Source organism: Euprymna scolopes, chromosome 27, assembly GCF_053919585.1.
Source record: "Euprymna scolopes isolate OS-2025 chromosome 27, ASM5391958v1, whole genome shotgun sequence".
NCBI lineage: Eukaryota > Metazoa > Mollusca > Cephalopoda > Sepiida > Sepiolidae > Euprymna > Euprymna scolopes.
Window position 1 is genome coordinate 66132970 of NC_136508.1, and position 20005 is coordinate 66152974.

A 20005-nucleotide genomic window follows, 5' to 3' on the forward strand; every position below is an offset into this window, starting at 1 on the left:
ATTTTTCAATCAAACTGATTGATATGCTATACTAGTTGGGGACCCATCACGGTACACCAGGAGGAAGTTTCACATGCCTTCCCACAGTGATTTCATCCACAAACCTACTGTTAATTTTGTAAAATTATTTTTATATATAATGTCTTGAATTAAATTTTAAAATGCAAAAGTCAAGAATCATGGTTCAGTTGTTCTCTAAAGAGAAACACTTATTATGACGCACCTCTATCATATCAAAGAACTTACTATTGGTTTTATGTCTGGCCTTTCTGCTTGTGCAGTGGTAATGGCTTGAATTTAAGTTTAAAATGAAAAAAGTCAAGTATCAATTTTGCTTTAAACAGAAACATTAATTTCAAATGCATCCCTGTCATATTAAAGAACTTACTATTGATTTTATATGATGAGCCTTTCAACTTGCATGGTAATATAACTTCTTCAATGCACTGTGATGTTAGGCAGTGTAAGGTGTTAACTTTGCTTCTTTCATCGGATTATTTCAATTGTCAATTATCGATACTTATCAAAGACATTTCGATACAAAACCTAAAGTACCTTCATGTAAGATTTTATAAAAATTGGTACAACCGTTTTCAAGTCCATAGGAAACAAACAAACACACACACATACAAAATTCCTTTTATATAATAGTAGAGATACAGATTATTTACCCTTGAAAATAAATTTTGGATATTGCTAAGCGATTTTTTTTTTTTTTTTTACAATTTTTTGTGAAAATACTTCTATAATTGTTAATCCAATAAACTTTCAATCTGAAACGACATTTTTATCTTTTACAAGAATTTTTTTTTTTTTTTTACATAGGAGTCAGCACTTATCAAGGCCCAGAGGCCACTCGAGGATAAGAGTTAATGAATATAAGCATTTAGTGCTTGTTTACATTTGTGATCTTTTAAGCCAACACATTTTAGGTGAAAACATTATTATGTACTTATGTGTCGAGACGAAATTAGTATAAATTCCAAAAAATGATTCAGCAGACGTGCACTAGGAGTATTTTAAATAAAAAGTCAGCCACCATTACATTCCCAGACCCTTAATTTCAGTCAAGGGTTATCTTCCTTGTTTGTCATACTGAACGGGTCGCACAACTCTTCCACATCATCGAGTTTTATTGTATGTTTTAATGCAATAAAACTCGATAATACAATAAAATCTAATTTTACTTGTAATTCTAGGTCAGAATCTATTTCATCTAACCACATCGTTGGCAAGTTTTTGACGTTGAAGTAATATTTTTTTTTTAGCTCCTTGCATCAAGTGGCTTCATGCCTTGCATGGAGCGATTTACATTAAAAAATGTTATTTTTCTAATGGATCATGTTTGTAGTTTTTGGAATTTATACTCATTTTGTCATGACACATAAGTACATAATGTATTGACATGATATGCGTTCGTCGAAATAAACCAACACCTGGCATTTTTATAAGTAAATAAATATGAATTGTTTGTGATTTTCCTGTGGAAAAATATGCAATTTGAAAACAAACGTTTTATTTATGTTTAGGAATCTATGGAATTCGACTGATGTCAAATATGGTGTTATACAAAACCTGTTTCAACAAAAATTAAGACACTCGAACCAATATTATTAATAAACATGCTAAAAGCATTTAAAAAAATAAATAAATAAATAAAAATAAAAGATGCTTGTTTACATTGGGTTATCTTTTGAACCAACACATTTCAGGTGAAAACATTATTATGTGCTTACGTGTCATGTGAAAATTAGAATAAATTACAAAAAATTACAAATAATGATCCAGTAGAAAAATAATTTCAAGTAAAAATAAATATTATCGAGTTTAGCAATTTATACAGTTTTATTGTAAGTTGTAATGTTGGGGAGGTTGCAAAATCCAGGGGGAGGTAACTTCAATCGATAATTTTGACTAAATAAATATGTACTGCCATTTTTAAATACAAGATCTCAGAATGTAATCGTGGCTGATTACTTTTATTTAAAATATTTTTAGCACATCATCTACTGAATCATTTTCCGTAATCTTTGGAATTTATACTAATTCTGTCATTACATGTAAGTATGTAATAATGTTTTCACCTGAAATGCGTAGGTTTAAAAAATCACCAATCTACACAAGAACCAAAAATAGAAACTCAATCCCATACGATCCCCACTCCAAAAATCATACATTTTATGTATTAGAGCATGCACATGAGATAATCATGTGATCTGAAGAAAGAAGGTAAGGAATTGATATGTGTATTTATTATTTGCAAACTGTTATCCTCATCTTCATAGTTGTTGGTAATTGTCTGTATTTTTGAGATGAGGTGTTTTCATTGATTGAGATTGTCGGACTGACTTCCCCAGTTCGATACAAAACACCTGATGAAGGCCGGAGGGTAAAACGGCCGAAACGTTGCGACTATAACAATCAAAATGAGGAAGTCAGTCCGACAATCTCATTCATAGTTGTTGTTTCACCACGTTTCGGCCAATTCAACCTTTGGCCTTCTTCAGGTGGTTAACAGCAACGGGATAGGAATGCTGAGTAATTACTGCCTTCCATAGTTGTTGTGCTTTGAGTAGGATTGAGACCACTATCTTTAGTGGATAGACGTGTTGAGTCTCTATGCTTCCAGGTAAGCATCGTCTGAAAATAGCAGTTTCAATCTTATTCAAAGCAGGCCAGAGGATTAGTTGTTAGCCAAAACGTGGTGAAACAACAACAACTATGGAAGGCAGTAATTACCGGGGATACAGTTATAAGACTCAGCATTCCTATTTCGTCGCGGTTAATCACCTGAAGAAAGCCAGAGGATGAGTTGGCGGAAACGTGGCAAAACAACAACAACTATGAAGATGAGGATAACAGTCCACACAAAAATGAATACACAAATTATGAAGCTTCATCATCTCAAAGGATTCCAGAAAATAAAATTTTTTTTATATGAATGCGAAAGAATGAAACTCATCTCTTTTGTACAAATAATATATATGTATGTGTATGTGTGTGTGTTCGCGTGAACCAAATCGTTATAAATACATGCCTTGTTAAAAATGGTGAAATTTTGTCTTTTATTTATTTTCTTAGCTGTTTGGTTTCATTCGGTGAGATATCTAGTCTTTGGGGTAAAAGTTGAGTTGCTTTTTCGTCCGTCTCGATCGCTTGCAATTATCAGGATCGTCTTCAAGAGTTGGATAAAAGCAAAAACTTCTGAGGGTGATTGCAACGATCAAAGACGTTTGAACTAAACGAATTGACAACAGACACACTCAGCCATTTATCTGTCAACAATTGTTTTATGTGCAAATGTGTTATTTCATCAAACTACTTGTATGGTCTCATGGCATTTCCGATTATATTTCTAACCTATGAATCTCTCCATTTCTATTAGACAAAGCTTTTGACAAATGAGTTTCTATTAAAAAAAAAAAAAAGAAAAAAAAAAAAGCTTAACTAGATAAATTATTAAATCCCAAGATGAAAAAAAATATTTAAATAAGTTTACTCCATTTTATATTGTAAATACTTGATAAGTTGGACTTTTGGCCAATTGTTTTCTTATAAACATGTTGTCACCAACAACATATCTTTGAAATTTGTCACTTTCTTTTTTTTTTTTCTTTTTTTTTCTTAAATTTTCTTATCAGTTTGTGATGATGGAGCTGAGGATGGACCATCCTACCGGATACCAAACATTCACCCGCTACCTCAGATATTCCAACCGAAAGATCTTTTTAAGATTCTGACCATTCCTTTAAGTGCAATTGTTTGAATCTTTCTCCTGCTGGAGGGGGAGAAAGAGTCATGTGGGTGGCTGTCCGAGCCTTGCAGCAGAAGTAAGCAAAGTTTAACATCTTTAAAAAGAAATATATATATATAATGTATATATGAGGGTTGTTCCAAAACTAATGCATCCTATTTTTTAACTAAAAAAAAAAAGTTAAAGAGCTACAAAGACAGAAGTAGTAACATTAAAACAAGCAACCTTTTGTGCCCCAGAATTTATTAGTTCACAGGGTATATTCGCCAGGTAGTTTTTGAAATTCTTTTTCATGAGTTCAGTTGCTCCTATAATTACTTGAATTGCTAGAGATCTTCCTAAGATTCCAGTTTCTTTTCATGTCATACATAAAACCTCGATATTTTGTTATCTTTTTCCTCCAGCATCATTGGTGACACTAACTTCTTCTAGGGTTGCTTCTTTCTCCTTGTCTATTATCATCATGTTAGGTTTTATCACCATGTATTGTGGTCATTAGTGTCGGGATGATTAATCAGAATCAGGAACCAGAAAAATCCAAACGTTTATGGTATCAGAATTGGTAACAGAATCGAAAAAAACGTACCTATTTTCCCATTCTAAAAATGGTTCTTTTAATTGCTATTTTTTTTTTTTTTTTGTTTAAAACTTAATTTTTCATTGTTGGTACTAATAATATAATGATCAATATTTATTGATATTAAAAGTACAATAAAAACAAAATCTATAGGGGATCTATTTTCATAAGTGTATTTTTAAGTTTTCAAAAATACATGCATATATTACATGGGGTTTCTGAACCTCATCCAGAAAGAAAAGGTGTAGTAGCGGACACGATAGGGCGACTGTCTACCTCACTGAGATTACTTTTGGCCAGAAGCTGCGTCCTCCTCTGCTGCCAGTCGTCACGGGTTCGCTCCACTGGAAATGAGCATTGGAGGTTCAGAGGGTGTTTATCTGATGCGCAACAGATACTACACCTAAACTGCACAAGCAAGTTAGGAGCCAAGGTGGAAAGTTCTGTACCGAAGGATAAACCACTGAGGCTGACGGACTGCATGATGATGATGATGATGATGATGACGGTAATCCAAAAATAAAATAAATAATAACAACTCTATAGATAAATATTTAGAGACTTAAAATAAAAAAATCAGAATCGGTATTTGTATCAGAATCAGGAATATAGAAGAGAATACGTAACTGTTTTGGAATCAGGATTTTCTCTTCCAAAAGTACAGGAGACAGGCATAACCCAAACTGATTTTCATATATTGCTATCAATACTAAAATGTTTACTCTAAGAGAAAAGGAGAAAAATCTTTAAAAAGAGATAAAACAGGGAAGACAATTTTGCTTGAACAAAACTTGACCAGGTCAACAACGGTTATAGTCAGCTAATGTACTTCCTAACTTCTGGTGTGGCTGCTACCGGAAAGCGGTGACAACACAAATCAGTTCCTTCATTTTTATTGTTCTTCAATATTTCTATTGTGAAGTGATTTATTGAAATAAAATATAAGAAAAGGGCATTATTGAAAAGTATACAATAAAAATGAACAAAATTATAAAAAGATAAAAATAACACAACCAACCTTTATTTACGCTTGTAATAACAAAATTAAAAAATTAAAAGTTTTTATTTTATTTGAAACTAGCATTTAATTTAAATGTTAATTGGAGGCGCTTTTTATGGTAAGATAACATCACACAGGTCACTTAAATGTCCACATTGATGATGAAGACCTGTTGAAAGTTATTTAAGTCAAATATTTTGGATCGACTGATCTTACAACAATAGATTTGATGCCAAACTGGATTTGCAGAAATCAAATGTTTCACATGCCATCGGAAGAGTGATGAGAGTTCAACAATAATTTAATGTTTACTCAAGATTTTGAAATAACCAAAATGGATAAATTTTGTGAATTGACAGGAGAGACTATTTATTCAGTTTAGGTTTTTGTTTACTATACATGTTTTTTTTTGGGGGGGGGGGTCACATTAAACTGTGAAGTAAATTTACAAATTTTTAATATGAAAAAAAAAAAAAACAAGGAAAAAAGAAAAATTATGTACTTGTTAAATAAATTTTAAAAAAGAATTATCCCCCTTATTCTAGATTAGTCTTCTAATCCAATAACGATCTAATAATAGTCCATTGTTTAAATTTCAAAACAATCCATACTCCAGTATCTGTCTTTTAGAAAGAATTTCACTTCTAACTCATATACAGTAAAATTTAAGAATTTTAAATTTACTTAGTGTACAAGTAAATTAGGGTTTTCTGTACACAGTTAAAATAAAGCTGAAGGTTTAAGGGAAAAGAGGTTGTTATCTTTGATGGTATTAAAAACAAACAAAACAGAAATTTAGAAAAGGCTTTTGTGTCTCTGCAATATAATGGGATTTCAAATAAATGCATTTTAGGTAAAAAAAAAAAAAAAAAAATTATTGCATATAGTTATGTCGAAATTAGTAAAACAAAAAAAATTTAAATGACTGAATAGAAAAATAATTGCAAGTGAAAATGTATTGAATTAGAGAGTTTTATCATATTTAACAATGTTGAAGTTTTATTAAAATCCAGGGGAGATAATTACAGTTGAAGATTTTTAGGTTCTTATTGTAGCGAAATTCGAAAATTGAAATCTTGTATTTTAAGTGAAACCAATGGTATCTACTGAATTGTAATGTCGCAGTAATGAAGATATCCAAAAATTATGAAAAATAATAAGGTAGACAATTATTAAGTGAAACAGTTTTCGAAGACAAATAGCGAAAATTAAGTTTTGCTAAATTGTGCGAAGATTTTCAATTTTCAGAAAAGATTTACCTCCCTTTTGTTACAATTAAAATTCTACGGTTTCTTTTTTTTCTGCAAAACTCAATTTTCGTTAATTGTCTTTGATAATTATTTTCTGTAATAATTAATTTTCTACCTTATCGTTTTTTATAATTTTTGGATACACGACGCGACAATTCAGTAGATACCATTGGTTTCACTTGAAATTCAATATTTCAATTTTCTGATTTTCTGAAAACAACCAAATTTTGACAATAATTGTAATCTGCTATTTCAAAAGAAAAATGGCAGACTGTTAATAACTACATTTATTTTTGTGCGTATGTAAAAATAGTTCTTGTATATCTGTTTGATCATATTTTGTAATTTTTGTAACTTTTATTAATTTCGTGCGATTGTATTTTTACCTAAAATGCATTTTTTTAAATTCCATTATACTGCATAAGCAACAAGGCTTTTATATATATATATATATATATATATATATATATATATATATATATATATATATATATATATATATTATAATAGAAAAAGCAAAAAGAAATTGATGAAACAAAAGCATTCTGTTTTACATACACATAGATATTTCCATTTTCATAAAGAAGGATACTGAAATTAAAGAAAGAAAAAAATACATTCTTATTCTTGATTGTTTTTTGTATTTTAAAATGTTTGATGCAAAAGCATCAAATATTTTTCCTGAATCTTTTTTTAAAAATGGTTTCTACATAGATTGTTAAAATAAATCATTCATTGCCATTAATGATTGCAATCCTCCATTCTATTATAAAAACTGTGCATTTGCATATTTCAAGATTGGTTGGTTGGTTGTTTTTGTTTTACGGCCTATCGACCCTTTTCAGGTTATTTAATGCCAAATCCAAAGATTTTGAAGAAAAATTTTTTAGTAGAATATATTTGTTGTTTTCAAGTCGATTTCTATTTAACCCATAGTTGGGACCCTAACAGGTACTACCATTCCGGGTCAGAGTGGACCTGGGAGCAATGGCAATTAAAGGGTGGCTCCACACTCCCCAAAGCCCACAAACTGGGGCCTCGCCACTGGATATAGTTTAAGGTCATATCCAGGACCATGCATATTTCAAGAAATAAAAATAAAAAGAAGACAATATAGATATGAGGATAAAATACATAGCATGTCATAAATATGAAATGCTGTGGAGACAGGATGTGTGAAAAGAAAGACAAAAAGAAATAATTAAACACAGGAATAGATCATCGAAAACAAGAGCTTTTCAGGTTTCATCCAGATCATTTTTTTCCTGCAGATGTTTGATGATCCGAACAAAATCTGTAAAGCTTGTTTTGATAATTTATTTTTGTATTTGTTTTTCTTTTGTCTTTTTCACACATAATACAAATTATGGACAGACAAATACACACCTGACATGTATCTTCTATTCCAAAGACCAATGTGTGTGTGTGTATATATATATATATATATATATATATATATATATATATATATATATATATATATGTATGTATGATGAGAAAAAATGGAAATAGTATTCCGCCGAAACAGAGAAATAAAAAGAAACAAACTGAGTAATGTGTTCATCAACGTTTTATCTTTACTTCATCCAAAAGAAGTCTCGAAATAAAGACGAAACGTTGATGAACACATAACTCGGTGTGTTCCTTTTTATTTCTCTCTATATATATGTGTATTTTCCTGTCATAGAAAAGTTAGCAAGTGAAACATGTGCCATTTCCTTTCTAGTCCCCACATAAAACCATTGCGAAGAATGCTGTAATAACTGAAAGGAAAACTTTTGGAATTGCAAAAAGTGAAATGCCCTCAAAATCTCTGTTCACTATGCAACATCCAATAGGCAAACTCACCTGAAACCTTCATTTCTCTGTTAACCACGATATTCGTGACATTATGCGTCCTGTCAACTAATGTTTCTTTGTTTTTACTCTACTTTGATCTATTTGACCACATACCTAACATTCAGGTTGACTTTCCGGGTTATTTTTTATGGGAACCGATTTATTTCCCAAACTTGTGTCACTTTGATATGTACTTAGTTTGACCCTTGTCAAAATTAGCACTAGCTGATGTTATCACTATCTAACCTAGGCCCATTCATTATGTAACAATTAAACTATATTATTTAAATCTAGACAATATATTTTACATAAGAATCAAATATACTTTAAAGAAATTTCTCATTTTTAGAATCAGAATGGAAAGGTTTGTAGCCATTAATTAAACGATAACATAAGTGAAAGAAAGATCAATAAAAATAATTTTTTTAAATATACCTTTTGTCTTGTTGGACTCGACCAATTATTTGAGTGAAGCTTTGGAAAAGGAAAATTAGAAAAGAAAAAAAAAAGTATAAATGTTTTAAGCATTAAACAGGGAACATTTGAATACTGGAAAATTAGATAGAATATTAGTTGGTGCTGGGATCATATTTAAACAAAACTTACTTCTTGCCAGAATTTCCTCTATATTAAAAAACAAAAATAAAAATCTGTGTGATGTACATACCTGTGACAAAACGAAGCTATCATATTCGAAAAATTATGTAAATTAATCAAGTAGTTTTATTTTGATAAAGAGAATCATTTTTAAGTGACTAATGGGAACTCGTAGGTGTTAGAACATAAATCTAGCAAGTTTGAATTGTTTAGTTATCTCCCTTTTTGTTTCGTTTTTTTATTGTTTTTAAAATGCCAGACATGATAATCAGGTTTCTGTTACTCATAAAATTTGATTTTCTTATTTAAAAATAAAACTACTTAATTTACATGATTTTTGGAAAATGATATTTTTATTTTGTAACAGGTATGTATACCATTAATATTTTTCTTTACTTTTGGTTTTTAGTTAAGGGAATATATTGGAGAAAAACTAAAATCCATAATGTAAAATTAATAATATCATAAAATTTTACTTAAGTTGTATTTGATGTTTACATAACCTTTGTTTTCAATTTCAATCTTAGACACCAAAAATATAGTATTTACTAGAAAATATATCTTCCTTCCAGTTGCATATTTTTCCTAGGCTGGTAGATACACTTATAATATAAAGGGTATTTTTAGAATTATATATTTATAATAATTATTTATTTAAAAACTATACCTTGACACACTATATATATATTTTTTTAAACTTTGTATATTAATATAGGGGGAATGCTGGACAAAAACCCAAAACTTTAATTGGTAAACACATAATGAAATTTATAGATTTGTATTCAAAGATCAGCAGAATCAACAGTTCCCACTGTTATCTCAAATGTTACATTATGAAAATTGTGCTGAAAGTAAAAAGTTGGCAGAAGTCTAGAGCTGCAAAAGGCCTTCTCTCTCTATCTCTGTTGAATATTTACTAAAAGACACCAAGGAATATGAAACTAGAATTTCAAGTGATCGATCACTAAATATATTGCATCATTGAGCAAGTGGATATTTTTTTAATGTTGTTATTACTTTGTTCTAGATGGGGATAGGGCATCCTACTGGATGCCAGACATTTACCTGATATCTTATACATTGCAACTGGGAGATCTTTTTAACATTCTAACCATCCCTTTATGTGCAATTGTTTGGATCTCTCTTGTACTTGGTTCACCGGGTATATTTGCTGGGTAGTTTTTGAAATTCTTTTTCATGAGTCCGGTTGCTCCTATAATTTTACTGGAATGATAGAGATCTTCTTAAGATTCTGTTTTCTTTTCATGTCATACATGTGACCTCGGTATTTCATTATCTTTTCCGTCTCAATTCTGTTTAACCCAGCATCATTGAGGACACTAACTTCGACTAAGGTTGCTTCTTTCTCCTTTTTCTAGATATGCAGTTGTAAGAACTACATAGTCATAGTGGATGGACTTAAATGGGTGGCCACATTTAATGCTATCAAGACAAAGCTCCTCTCCTTTAACAATAAGAAACCATCCCAAACACCGATTGCCAGGGTTGATAGCACCCTTCTTCTGAGTTCGACCATCAAATACCTCGGCCTGAAAATAATGAAGCAGAATAAGTACATGGAAGATACTGCCTAGTTTGATGCAAAGAAAGTAAACTCCCTCTACCGGGCTAGAAAACTTCTCACATCGGCCAGTATCCTATATCTCTACAAAGCCACCATCCACCCATGCATGGGGTACTATTGTCATGGTGCACCAACCACTAGTCTCTCCCTTTTGAACAGGGTGCAGAAGAGAATTTCTATCCTAGTAGGTCTGCTAAGCTCCAGCCCCTGTTGCATCACTGCAACATTGCATCCTAAAGATTGTTTCACCAGTACTTCCCCATGGAGTGTGCTCTGGTAAACTTACTGTACTTGTAACCCCTCAATGTAAATACTCCTGACCCATCCTACTAGCAGCAAAATTTGACCCCTTCAATGTAGAGGACCCTAGATGCAGAAAGATTTACTACTCTAATAGCTCCTTTTCTTTTTTTTTTTTTTTTTAACTGTTTGCCTTTGGAATTCTCTCCTTGCTCTTTGTTTCCCCAAACATACTAACATACAGAAATTTAAATGTAATGTGAACAAATTATTGATATGACGATTCCAATATTTTTTCTAGATTCTGATACAATTACTGATACTAATTATTTTAAAATGTCTAAATGTTTAGCTATAAAGTTGTTTCATTTTGTGTGTGTGTGTGGGGGGGGGGGGTATTACCACATAACCCTTGTGCATATATTTTCACAAACGTAAAAAAAATGCATTTATGTCAGAATATGTGGATTTTAGTTTTACTGGGAGTTTAAAATCAATAAACAGTCATCATTTTATCATTAGTATCATCAATGGAAGATTAAATTTAAAAAACAACACATGTAAAGGAATCGCTTTTGGCATCGGAAATTAGACACAATTTTTTCTGATTCCCATACCGATTCCGATACCCCAAAAAGTTATGTTTTTTTGCGATTCTCAATTCTGATTAATCGTCCCAACACTAGAATACTCTTGCTGTCCAACCATTTCCCTGCTATAAATCTGACTCCTATCACAGCAGCCCTTATGTTTCAGTGACAATATGCCTTGTTTAGGGCTAACAAAAATAAAATGTTAAATAAATACATTAAAAAAAAAAAATGAACAACAAACACTTATTTTACATTTTAAAAATTTCTAACAAAAATAAAAAAACATTGTCGTTTGTTTTATAATAATGTCAGTCACAATTACCATATCCAATTCTAAATGATTTTTTTTTTTTTTTTTTACACAGTGATCACCACTTATCAAGAGCCGGAAGCCACTCAGAGATAAGGGTTATTGCAAGTACATTACGTTAGTGTGGAGATTTGATGAAGTGTTTACTTAAGGGGGTGGTTCATTAGGAATTTGTTAACGTTGGACTTGAAGACATCCAAGTTGTAGTCCGGTGGGAAGCAGGCAGACGGAACAGAGTTCCACAGGCGAGCAGTTCTAAGAAAGAAGCTTTGTTCATGGAATCCACGTTTTGATTTAGGCACAGATATAGAGTGGGGGAAATTTTTCACAGTGGAGTCAGCTAGACGGGTGTTTTTCGTGAAAGATTGGCGAGGGGGGACCAGAGATTGGAGTTCAGACGAGCACCTGCCATGGAAATAACGATAAAACAAGGATAGGCTCGCAACGATTTATGATTAAAATTATAATTTATAAACCCAAATCAAGTATTAGTGATGTTGTGCTCCTAAATCAAAGTATGTATGTCCCTCTTAAACAGTAAGCTAAGGACTACCCCTAACCCCACCGTCCTCTCCAAGCTGAGTCAATGTCTGATGCCACAAAGGATTGACCGTGGAATATTTATTGGTCACACAGTGAACTGAGCTAGAAATTACTGACCCTTGAGAATTGTTGGAAGATTTTTCCCCTCCTCCCCCATCTTTTTATTTGGCTTCAAGGTTTCTTATTTTCTTTTAAAACTAGCCTTGGTGCCCGGCGTTGCCCGGGTGTTTGGAGGTGTGTGTTGAGCAAAAACAAAAAGTGGTTGTAGGAAAGAAAAGAACATGAAAAAAAAAAAATGACGTCTTTGCTGTCACGCCCATCACCAAACTGGAAGTGATGTAGGTTTAATTAAGGCTAGACAAACGAAAAGAAGGGATGACTTTCGAATATATCGGCAAAAAAAGCGACCCCTCCCTGTAGAAAAGTACCCACTTGAGGGTGAAGGAATTAATGCTTTTGCCCAATTTTTCGATATTTGTCGTCCAAAGGGTTGAGTTTCAAAATGATACTGATTTCGTGAAAATCCGTTGCCTCTGTCGAAAGTTTTAGCCAAACATAGATACATGCATACATACATTTAAACAGACAGGTGAGATTTATATTATAGATAAACACTTTTTTCTTTTCAGCCACACTATCAAAGCTAAGAGCCACCGACTGATTAGGGTAAATGAAATATGATTGTCAGCCAAAGATGGAGAATATTATGAAGGTGCTGGTATACATAAATTATTTTATACTAGCAGGACCTGTGGAAATTCCACAGGGGACTCATTCATATGCAATATATTGATGTTGGCATTCTGTAGATGTTCAGTGTAAATGGAGATGCTCTAATATTATTGTAGCTTTTTTGTTTAAACTGCAAAAGTATTTTATCTAAGCTAGCACAAACGCTTGGCAAAGCTCGGTCGTAAAGTATGCTTAAATATGATATTTTAATTCTCATAGATTTTGTATATATTATTATAGAGTTAATGTTCTATCGATTTTTTAATATATTATAAGGTTCTGATTTAAAGAATAAAAAAAATATATCCATATTACTTGGGTGTATTACTTTGAATCGAAACTGAAATAAAAACTTATGAAGAAATATATGTATATATATATATAACTTGAGTTCCTTCAGCCATAATCGAAACCGAAACCAAAACTTATAAAGAATTCTTGGTAAAATTATTTATTACAAGAAATGGAGATACATAACAATTAAACGACCCAGATGTCAGCGTGACAAAGAAAATACCACATACGCTATCGTATTAATATATAGATAAAAATCATTTATGCATAAATTTATTTAAAAAAACATCGATTTGAATCTTAAGTGGAGTGAATGTGGTATTATGGTGATTGAAGATTCTAACTAGGAAAATGATAAACCAATATTAGGTACAGTGATGAAGATGACCACAGACACCCATCCCAACACTTTTGAATGGGCTTGTGCCTAATTTGTATCAAAGAATGTATATATTTTTAGATGAATAAATTTTTCAAAGGTATGAATTCTGTTTGATTATTTATGGGGTGGTATATAACAAAAATTTGTTGATTTGGAATTAAAGATGGCCTAATTGTAATCAACAGGAGAGCAGTCCTTCGGTAATGTGTTCCAAAGTTAGAAAGCCCTCACAAAATAGTTTTGTCTATGAAAATTACACCAAACACTAGGCACTTGGCTGGAGAAAAAAAGTTACTTTCCACTATGGCAGTAAGGCAAGTTCTTGCTGCGAATGTCAAGCACATTCTATGAAAATAATGAGAGACTAGCAACGTCTATTCTGTAAGAAAGAGGTAAGGATAAGAATAATATAAGTTTACTTTGGTCTCCAAATATTTTTTTTTAATGTCTCTTATAATAATTATTCACTAGTTATTAAAGCTAACATATACAGAAGGTTTATGATAAGTATTTGTTAACATTGGACTTGAAGATACCCATGTTGTAGTCTGCAGAGAAACAGTACGTGTACCACGAATGCAAAGTTATTAGAAATAAACTCGATGCATGGAAATTCCTTGAAAGATGGAAGAAAGAAAAGTTCTTTCATCTTTTAAGGAATTTCTTGCGAGTTCCTTACAACGAGGAACCGAAGATTGAAGCTCAGTCGAGTACATTCTATAAAAATAATGACAGAGTAGAGAGAGACTAGCAACGTTTATTCTGTAAGAGAGAGGTAAGAAGAAAAGATCATTATATGTTAGATTTTTATATAACTCTACATTATGAACGACTCTGCCTTTCAAAAAAAAAAAAAAGAAAAGAAATATTTGAAAATTAGTTTCGGCCATGAAGATTCAACATGTTTGTCTCCTGAATTCCTGGCAGTAAAATTTCCCAGTCAACGCTAAAGTATACTTTGTTTTATTTTTAAAGACATATTTTCAGGACAAAAAATTTTATTTCTGTTTTCATATTTGACCAAATCCAATTGCCACATATGAAATTATATATCCATCATATCAATCAAAGATTATATCTTTTTGGTCCCCCGATTTATCAGAGAGGGGCCTATGTTTTCAGTGGCATGCTTGTGTCTGTTATTCTGGATGATTGCCAAATAATCATCCATTAGTTTTTCCTTAAATTTTTCCACAAATTGTATTTCATTAAATAGATGTGCACAGTACAAAAATGTTTTTTGTGAAAATTCCCACTGCGTTCCCAGGAGTTTAAAAGAGGTAAAAAATGCCCCAAAATGGTAAAAAATTACACGTTTTGCTCCATAAATTTTGATCCATCCATTAGATTTTTCTGAAACTTGGCTAAAATGTGGAGCCCATTGTTCATCCAGTATGGGTGACCCTGGCAAAATTCTAGTTTGCGTCTCCGGGGACTTTTACTGCTTAAAATACCTCTTTTTGTGGTTCTTTTTTCATATTTCTCAACAAAAACTTTATATGTCTGACTATATAGTGGTTTTTCACGGTGGTCAACTCAAATATACATGTGTTAAAGCCTGAAACTGCACCATTATCCATTTACAATGGGATTCGGCGTCCCCAGGAGCTCAAAAGAGGTCAAAATGGCCAAAAATGATACTTCTTGCTCCATAGTGTTTGATCCATCCATTAGATTTTTCTGAAACTTGGCCAAAATGTGGAGGTTATTGTTCTTAATATAAATTCAGTATGGGTGACCCTGGCAATATTTCGGTTTGCATCCCTCTGGGACTTTTAGGGCTAAAAAAAACATGCCTTTTTGGAGCTCTTTTTTCATATTACTCAAAAACTTGATAGTTATGTCTGTATAGTGGTTTTCCATGGTGCTGAATTCAAATATACATGTCTTAAGGCATGAAACTGCACCATTTGTTCATTTTCATTGGGATTTGGCATTCCCAGGAGCTCAAAAAGGGGTCACAAATATCCCAAAATTTTCAAGTTAAATTCAATTTGTTTTTTTTTTCACAAAAAAAAAAAAAAACTCAACTAGCTACAATCACTACCAACAATTTTCACCACTCTCTATCTGTGCTTAAATGTAAATGCAGATTCCATGAAAATTGCAAAAAATAAAAAAGACACTTTTTACCCATAACTTTTGTCCCATCCATTAAATTTTTCTGAAACTTTGCGAAAATATGAAGGCAATGTTAGCCCTTCACACTTCTCACATTCATCATTTGTTCATTATTTTTTGTGGCATCATCTCACGTGCAGCAGAAGAGGGAGACCATGCACACACAGCTTGTTTCTACTCTTCCAATCAGGTTCCACGATTGCATTTTGTGAGTTCTCATCTTCTTTTTAATTTTTAAAAATATATTTACCAAGAAGTCACCAATTATCAATGCCTGAATGTCACGCGAGAATAAGGGTATATGAAAGTAAGGTGGTAGTTTCGTAATCATTAATGGTGTAAATTATGCAAAATTTGATTTATTTAAGGGGATGGCTCAATGAGAACTTGTTTACATTGGAGTTAAAAGCTACCATATTGTAATCAGCCAGGAAGCAGGCTAGTGGAACAGTGTTCCACAGGTGAGCAGTTATAGGAAAGAAGCTTTGTTCATGGAATCTGCATTTACATTTAAGCACAGATAGAGAGTGGTGAAAATTGTTGGTAGTGATTGTAGCTAGTTGAGTTTTTTTTTGTGAAAAAAAAACAAATTGAATTTAACTTGAAAATACTTTAAAATATATAAATAAATAATAATTTGATTGGGTTTCCAAACGCTTTTAATGGCGTTTGGCATATTCCAACGGTGACGTCAGGTGCCGGTCAAGCCTGAGCAGACATTTACGAGAAATCCAGTTCGTAATATACACAATTACCGACTTCCAGTTCGTACAATGCACTAGCACCAATTTACTTTATAGAATAAAAATGGTTTCTTTTCATTTGTTACATAAATTATTAAAAGCGAATCAAGTTTCGGTAAACAACTTATAGTTTATACCTAAACCAGATTTTAGTAAATGACATTAAAAACACTTGACCTTCAGCTAGGGATCTTTATTCTGGACCCTCAAAAATCAACAAAGATTAGACCATTCCTAAAGATCCTGTCCTTGTTGATTTTGTGGTGGGAGTAAAGTTCTGTGCAGTTCTATGAGGTTCACCCTCCCAGGCCTTGTCTTCTCTCTTTGAGAAAGGGTTCGTTTATTTCTAATCACTTGAGGCGCCTTCACCGGGGAATGCCGAGGGGGGGGGGCTTCACTTTTTGCAGGTCATACCCCCTCCTCTGGGTGACTTCCCAATCCCACTTTCCAACCCTGGTGTCTACATTCGTGCAGTAGGAGAGAATTAAATATCACCAGTAGACCTTCGGGCTAGGATCACAGTGTGGTATCTGTTCTGGTGCTACACTTCACTTTTCTGTCCTCGGTCAGTGGAGGAGAAATCCTTCATGACTGAAACAATTTCTTATTTTTGTTCCTATCCAAAGTGCCCCTTTTTGGGGAGCTGGATTTTCCCAACATTAAAAACCAACCTTGTGTCTAACTCTGCCCTTGTGGGGAGGCAAGTAAATAGGAACATTAAAAACACTAAATTACAGCAATAAAATACACGTGAAAAGAAGAAATGAAAGATCGGAAAAATATAGTCGCTATCTTTATAAACAAGTCGAGGAAACGGCTAGCTACAGAAAAATGATAAGTCAACAATTTTCAAGTTTTAGTTTAAAAAAAATAACATTGAAAACTAGCTTATAGCAAGTTTCATTGTATACGTGAAATGCAGGAAAGATATAGTCCCCATCTTTATCAACAAGTTAAGAGACTATGTGAGAAATTTAATTCTCACAAACTCAATACTCCCTGGCAGAGGCAAAATAAATCCACAAATTACAAAAGCCATACCTTTAAACTCAAAATTTATTCAATAATAACAGCAAAGAAAAGTTATTGGTCCTGGTACAGTCCATTGCAAAATGGTGGGCAAGTTTTGCCTCTCTAAACAGGAAGCCGGTAGTTAAACTCCTGTTGGTGGAGTGTTAGTTCGTTTTTTCCTCAAAAGGATCCATGATAATTCATGGTGTTCTCAGCAAGAATGCTGGTGCCTATAATTAGGCATAAAGTCAGTCCCTTGGGACTGTAACTGAATTGAGAAAAGTTCCAATATTTAATAGATATAAACATGAAGGAAATGTTCAAAGGATGCCATCCTGTAATTAGGATATCTTCGGCACAATATAAAGGTGTCTCTGCTTGTAGAGATGCAAGTCCTTTGTTCACCAACATTTTGGTGATATAGCATGAAGAAACTGTGGCAGCTCCATTCACTGTAAGGCTTTCTGCTCGGAGCTGTCCTGGTTGAGTCCTTTTTCTGCCAAGTGTTTAACGTGGACTACAAAATGAAAATGCATGATACAAAAAAGGGCGCCAAGTAATTAACTTATGCCTAATTAAAGGCACCAGAACTCTTGCCGAAAACCCCATAGCTTTGAGCCACTAAGAGGCATAGGCCATCTACAACTTTGTAGATGCTTTTGTAGTGACTGAGTTCTTTTTACGGGGTGAGGATGCTGGCCCCATGCCCAACCTTTCCAGAAGGTACATACAGCACCTAGCCTTCCCAAATGGTCACCCATCTGGTACTGGCCAGGCTCAACATTGCTTAACTTTATTGATCTGGTGAGAACTGGTGTGTCAACGTGATTGTGCCGTACAACTCTTGCCGAGAACACCATGAATTATCATGAACATTTTCGAAGGAAAAACCACGCTACCAACAAGAGTAGTTAACTACTGGCTCCCAATTTGGGAGGCAAAACTGACCCACCCTTTTGCAAGGACTGTACCCGGACCAATAACCTTTCTTTGATGTTATAACTGAATAAAATTTGAGTTTAAAGGTATGGTTTTGTAATTGTGGAATTATTTTTGCCTCAGCCAGAGAGTATTAAGTTTGTGAGAGTAATTTCCCACGCTTGCAAAGAGTTGCTTTTTATGTTAAGAATGGCTTTCGGAATAAACCCCCCTCCCCAACTTCCCTATGTTAAGAACGGCTTTCAGAATAAATACTCTTTGCAGGTAACTCTTGAGTGGGACAACCAGGCTACATTGACCATTTTTTTTTTTTTCATATAAATTTATGAAAACAGAACTGGCAATTATTCAAATTTTAATTAATTTAATTGAAGTACTGTTTTTTGCTGTTTAGCTAAATTGATACTTATGCATTTATTATACCTTGCTGAAATAATAAAGCCATTCAACCGCCTCAGCAAAAATAACCTTCTTAGTGACATGCAATATGGTTTCCGTTCTGCAAGATCTACCGCAGATGTGCTAACGGTTATATCTCATAGGATTAGTGAATCTCTTGACAAAGGCTTCCTTTCCAGGGCAATTGCTCTTGACATATCAAAGGCCTTCGATAAAGTATGGCATAAAGGCCTACTTCACAAGATTTCCAGCTACGGTATCACAGGTAATGTTCTCTCAATCATTAAATCATTTCTCTCCGATAGGCTCATAAGAGTAGTGGTTGATGGTCAGAAATCAGAGGCCCACAGTATTAATGCTGGAGTCCACCAGGGGTCCATCCTGGGCTCAACTCTTTTCCTGATCTACATCAATGATCTCCCTAAACACATACTTAAATCATCTATGCTGATGACACGACCATCTACGGCAACACATCAAAGGCTGTAAATGACAAAGTTCTCTATGATTCTCTCTCTTCTGATCTCGAGCACGTGGTTCAGTGGGGGAAGTCGTGGCTGGTTACCTTTAATGCATCTAAAACCAAGCTCCTATCTTTACATCATCAACGCTCTGATCCCCATCTGGCATCAATTGAAATGGATGGCTCTTGTCTAGGAGAAGCCCCATGTTTTGACAAGCTACTGGGCTTGACCCTTACTCCTGATCTGAAATGGAACACGTACATCAAGTCTGTTGCCAAGGTCGCTGGAAAGATGGTGGGATCCTTCTACCGCTCCAGAAGATATCTCACTACTAATGCAATTCTCTATCTATATAAAAGCCAAGTACGCCCAAGGATGGAATACTGCTGCCATATCTGGGCAGGAGCTGCTAAAAACAACCTATCCTGCCTTGACAGAGTACAAAATAGACTTCGTAGCTTAGTGGGGGATGCCCTTTTCTCTTCCCTGCAACCTCTCTCCCACAGAAGAGACGTTGCGAGCCTGTCTTTGTTTTATCGTTATTTCCATGGCAGATGCTCATCTAAACCAATCTCTAGTCCCCCCTCGCAAATCCTTTACGAAAAACATCCGACTAGCTGAAACCACTGTGA

The 20005-nt window shown here is 33.5% G+C and overlaps 1 protein-coding gene across 4 annotated transcripts in view; it reads right to left on the bottom strand.

The window, feature by feature from the left end:
• The window catches only part of LOC145248882 (GDP-Man:Man(3)GlcNAc(2)-PP-Dol alpha-1,2-mannosyltransferase-like), a 42408-nt gene that overhangs the window by 21179 nt on the left and 1224 nt on the right, over positions 1-20005 (bottom strand). For 2 of the 4 annotated variants that reach the window (XM_080110642.1, XM_080110644.1), the window contains exons 2-3: positions 8856-8894; positions 7140-7172 (exon numbers count right to left, since the gene is read on the bottom strand). In XM_080110642.1, the coding sequence (XP_079966768.1) occupies positions 7140-7161 (22 nt within the window). In that variant the 5' untranslated portion in view covers positions 7162-7172; positions 8856-8894. The remainder of the gene's footprint in view (positions 1-7139; positions 7173-8855; positions 8895-20005) is intronic. The other 2 variants (XM_080110643.1, XM_080110645.1) reach the window with 2 other exon arrangements.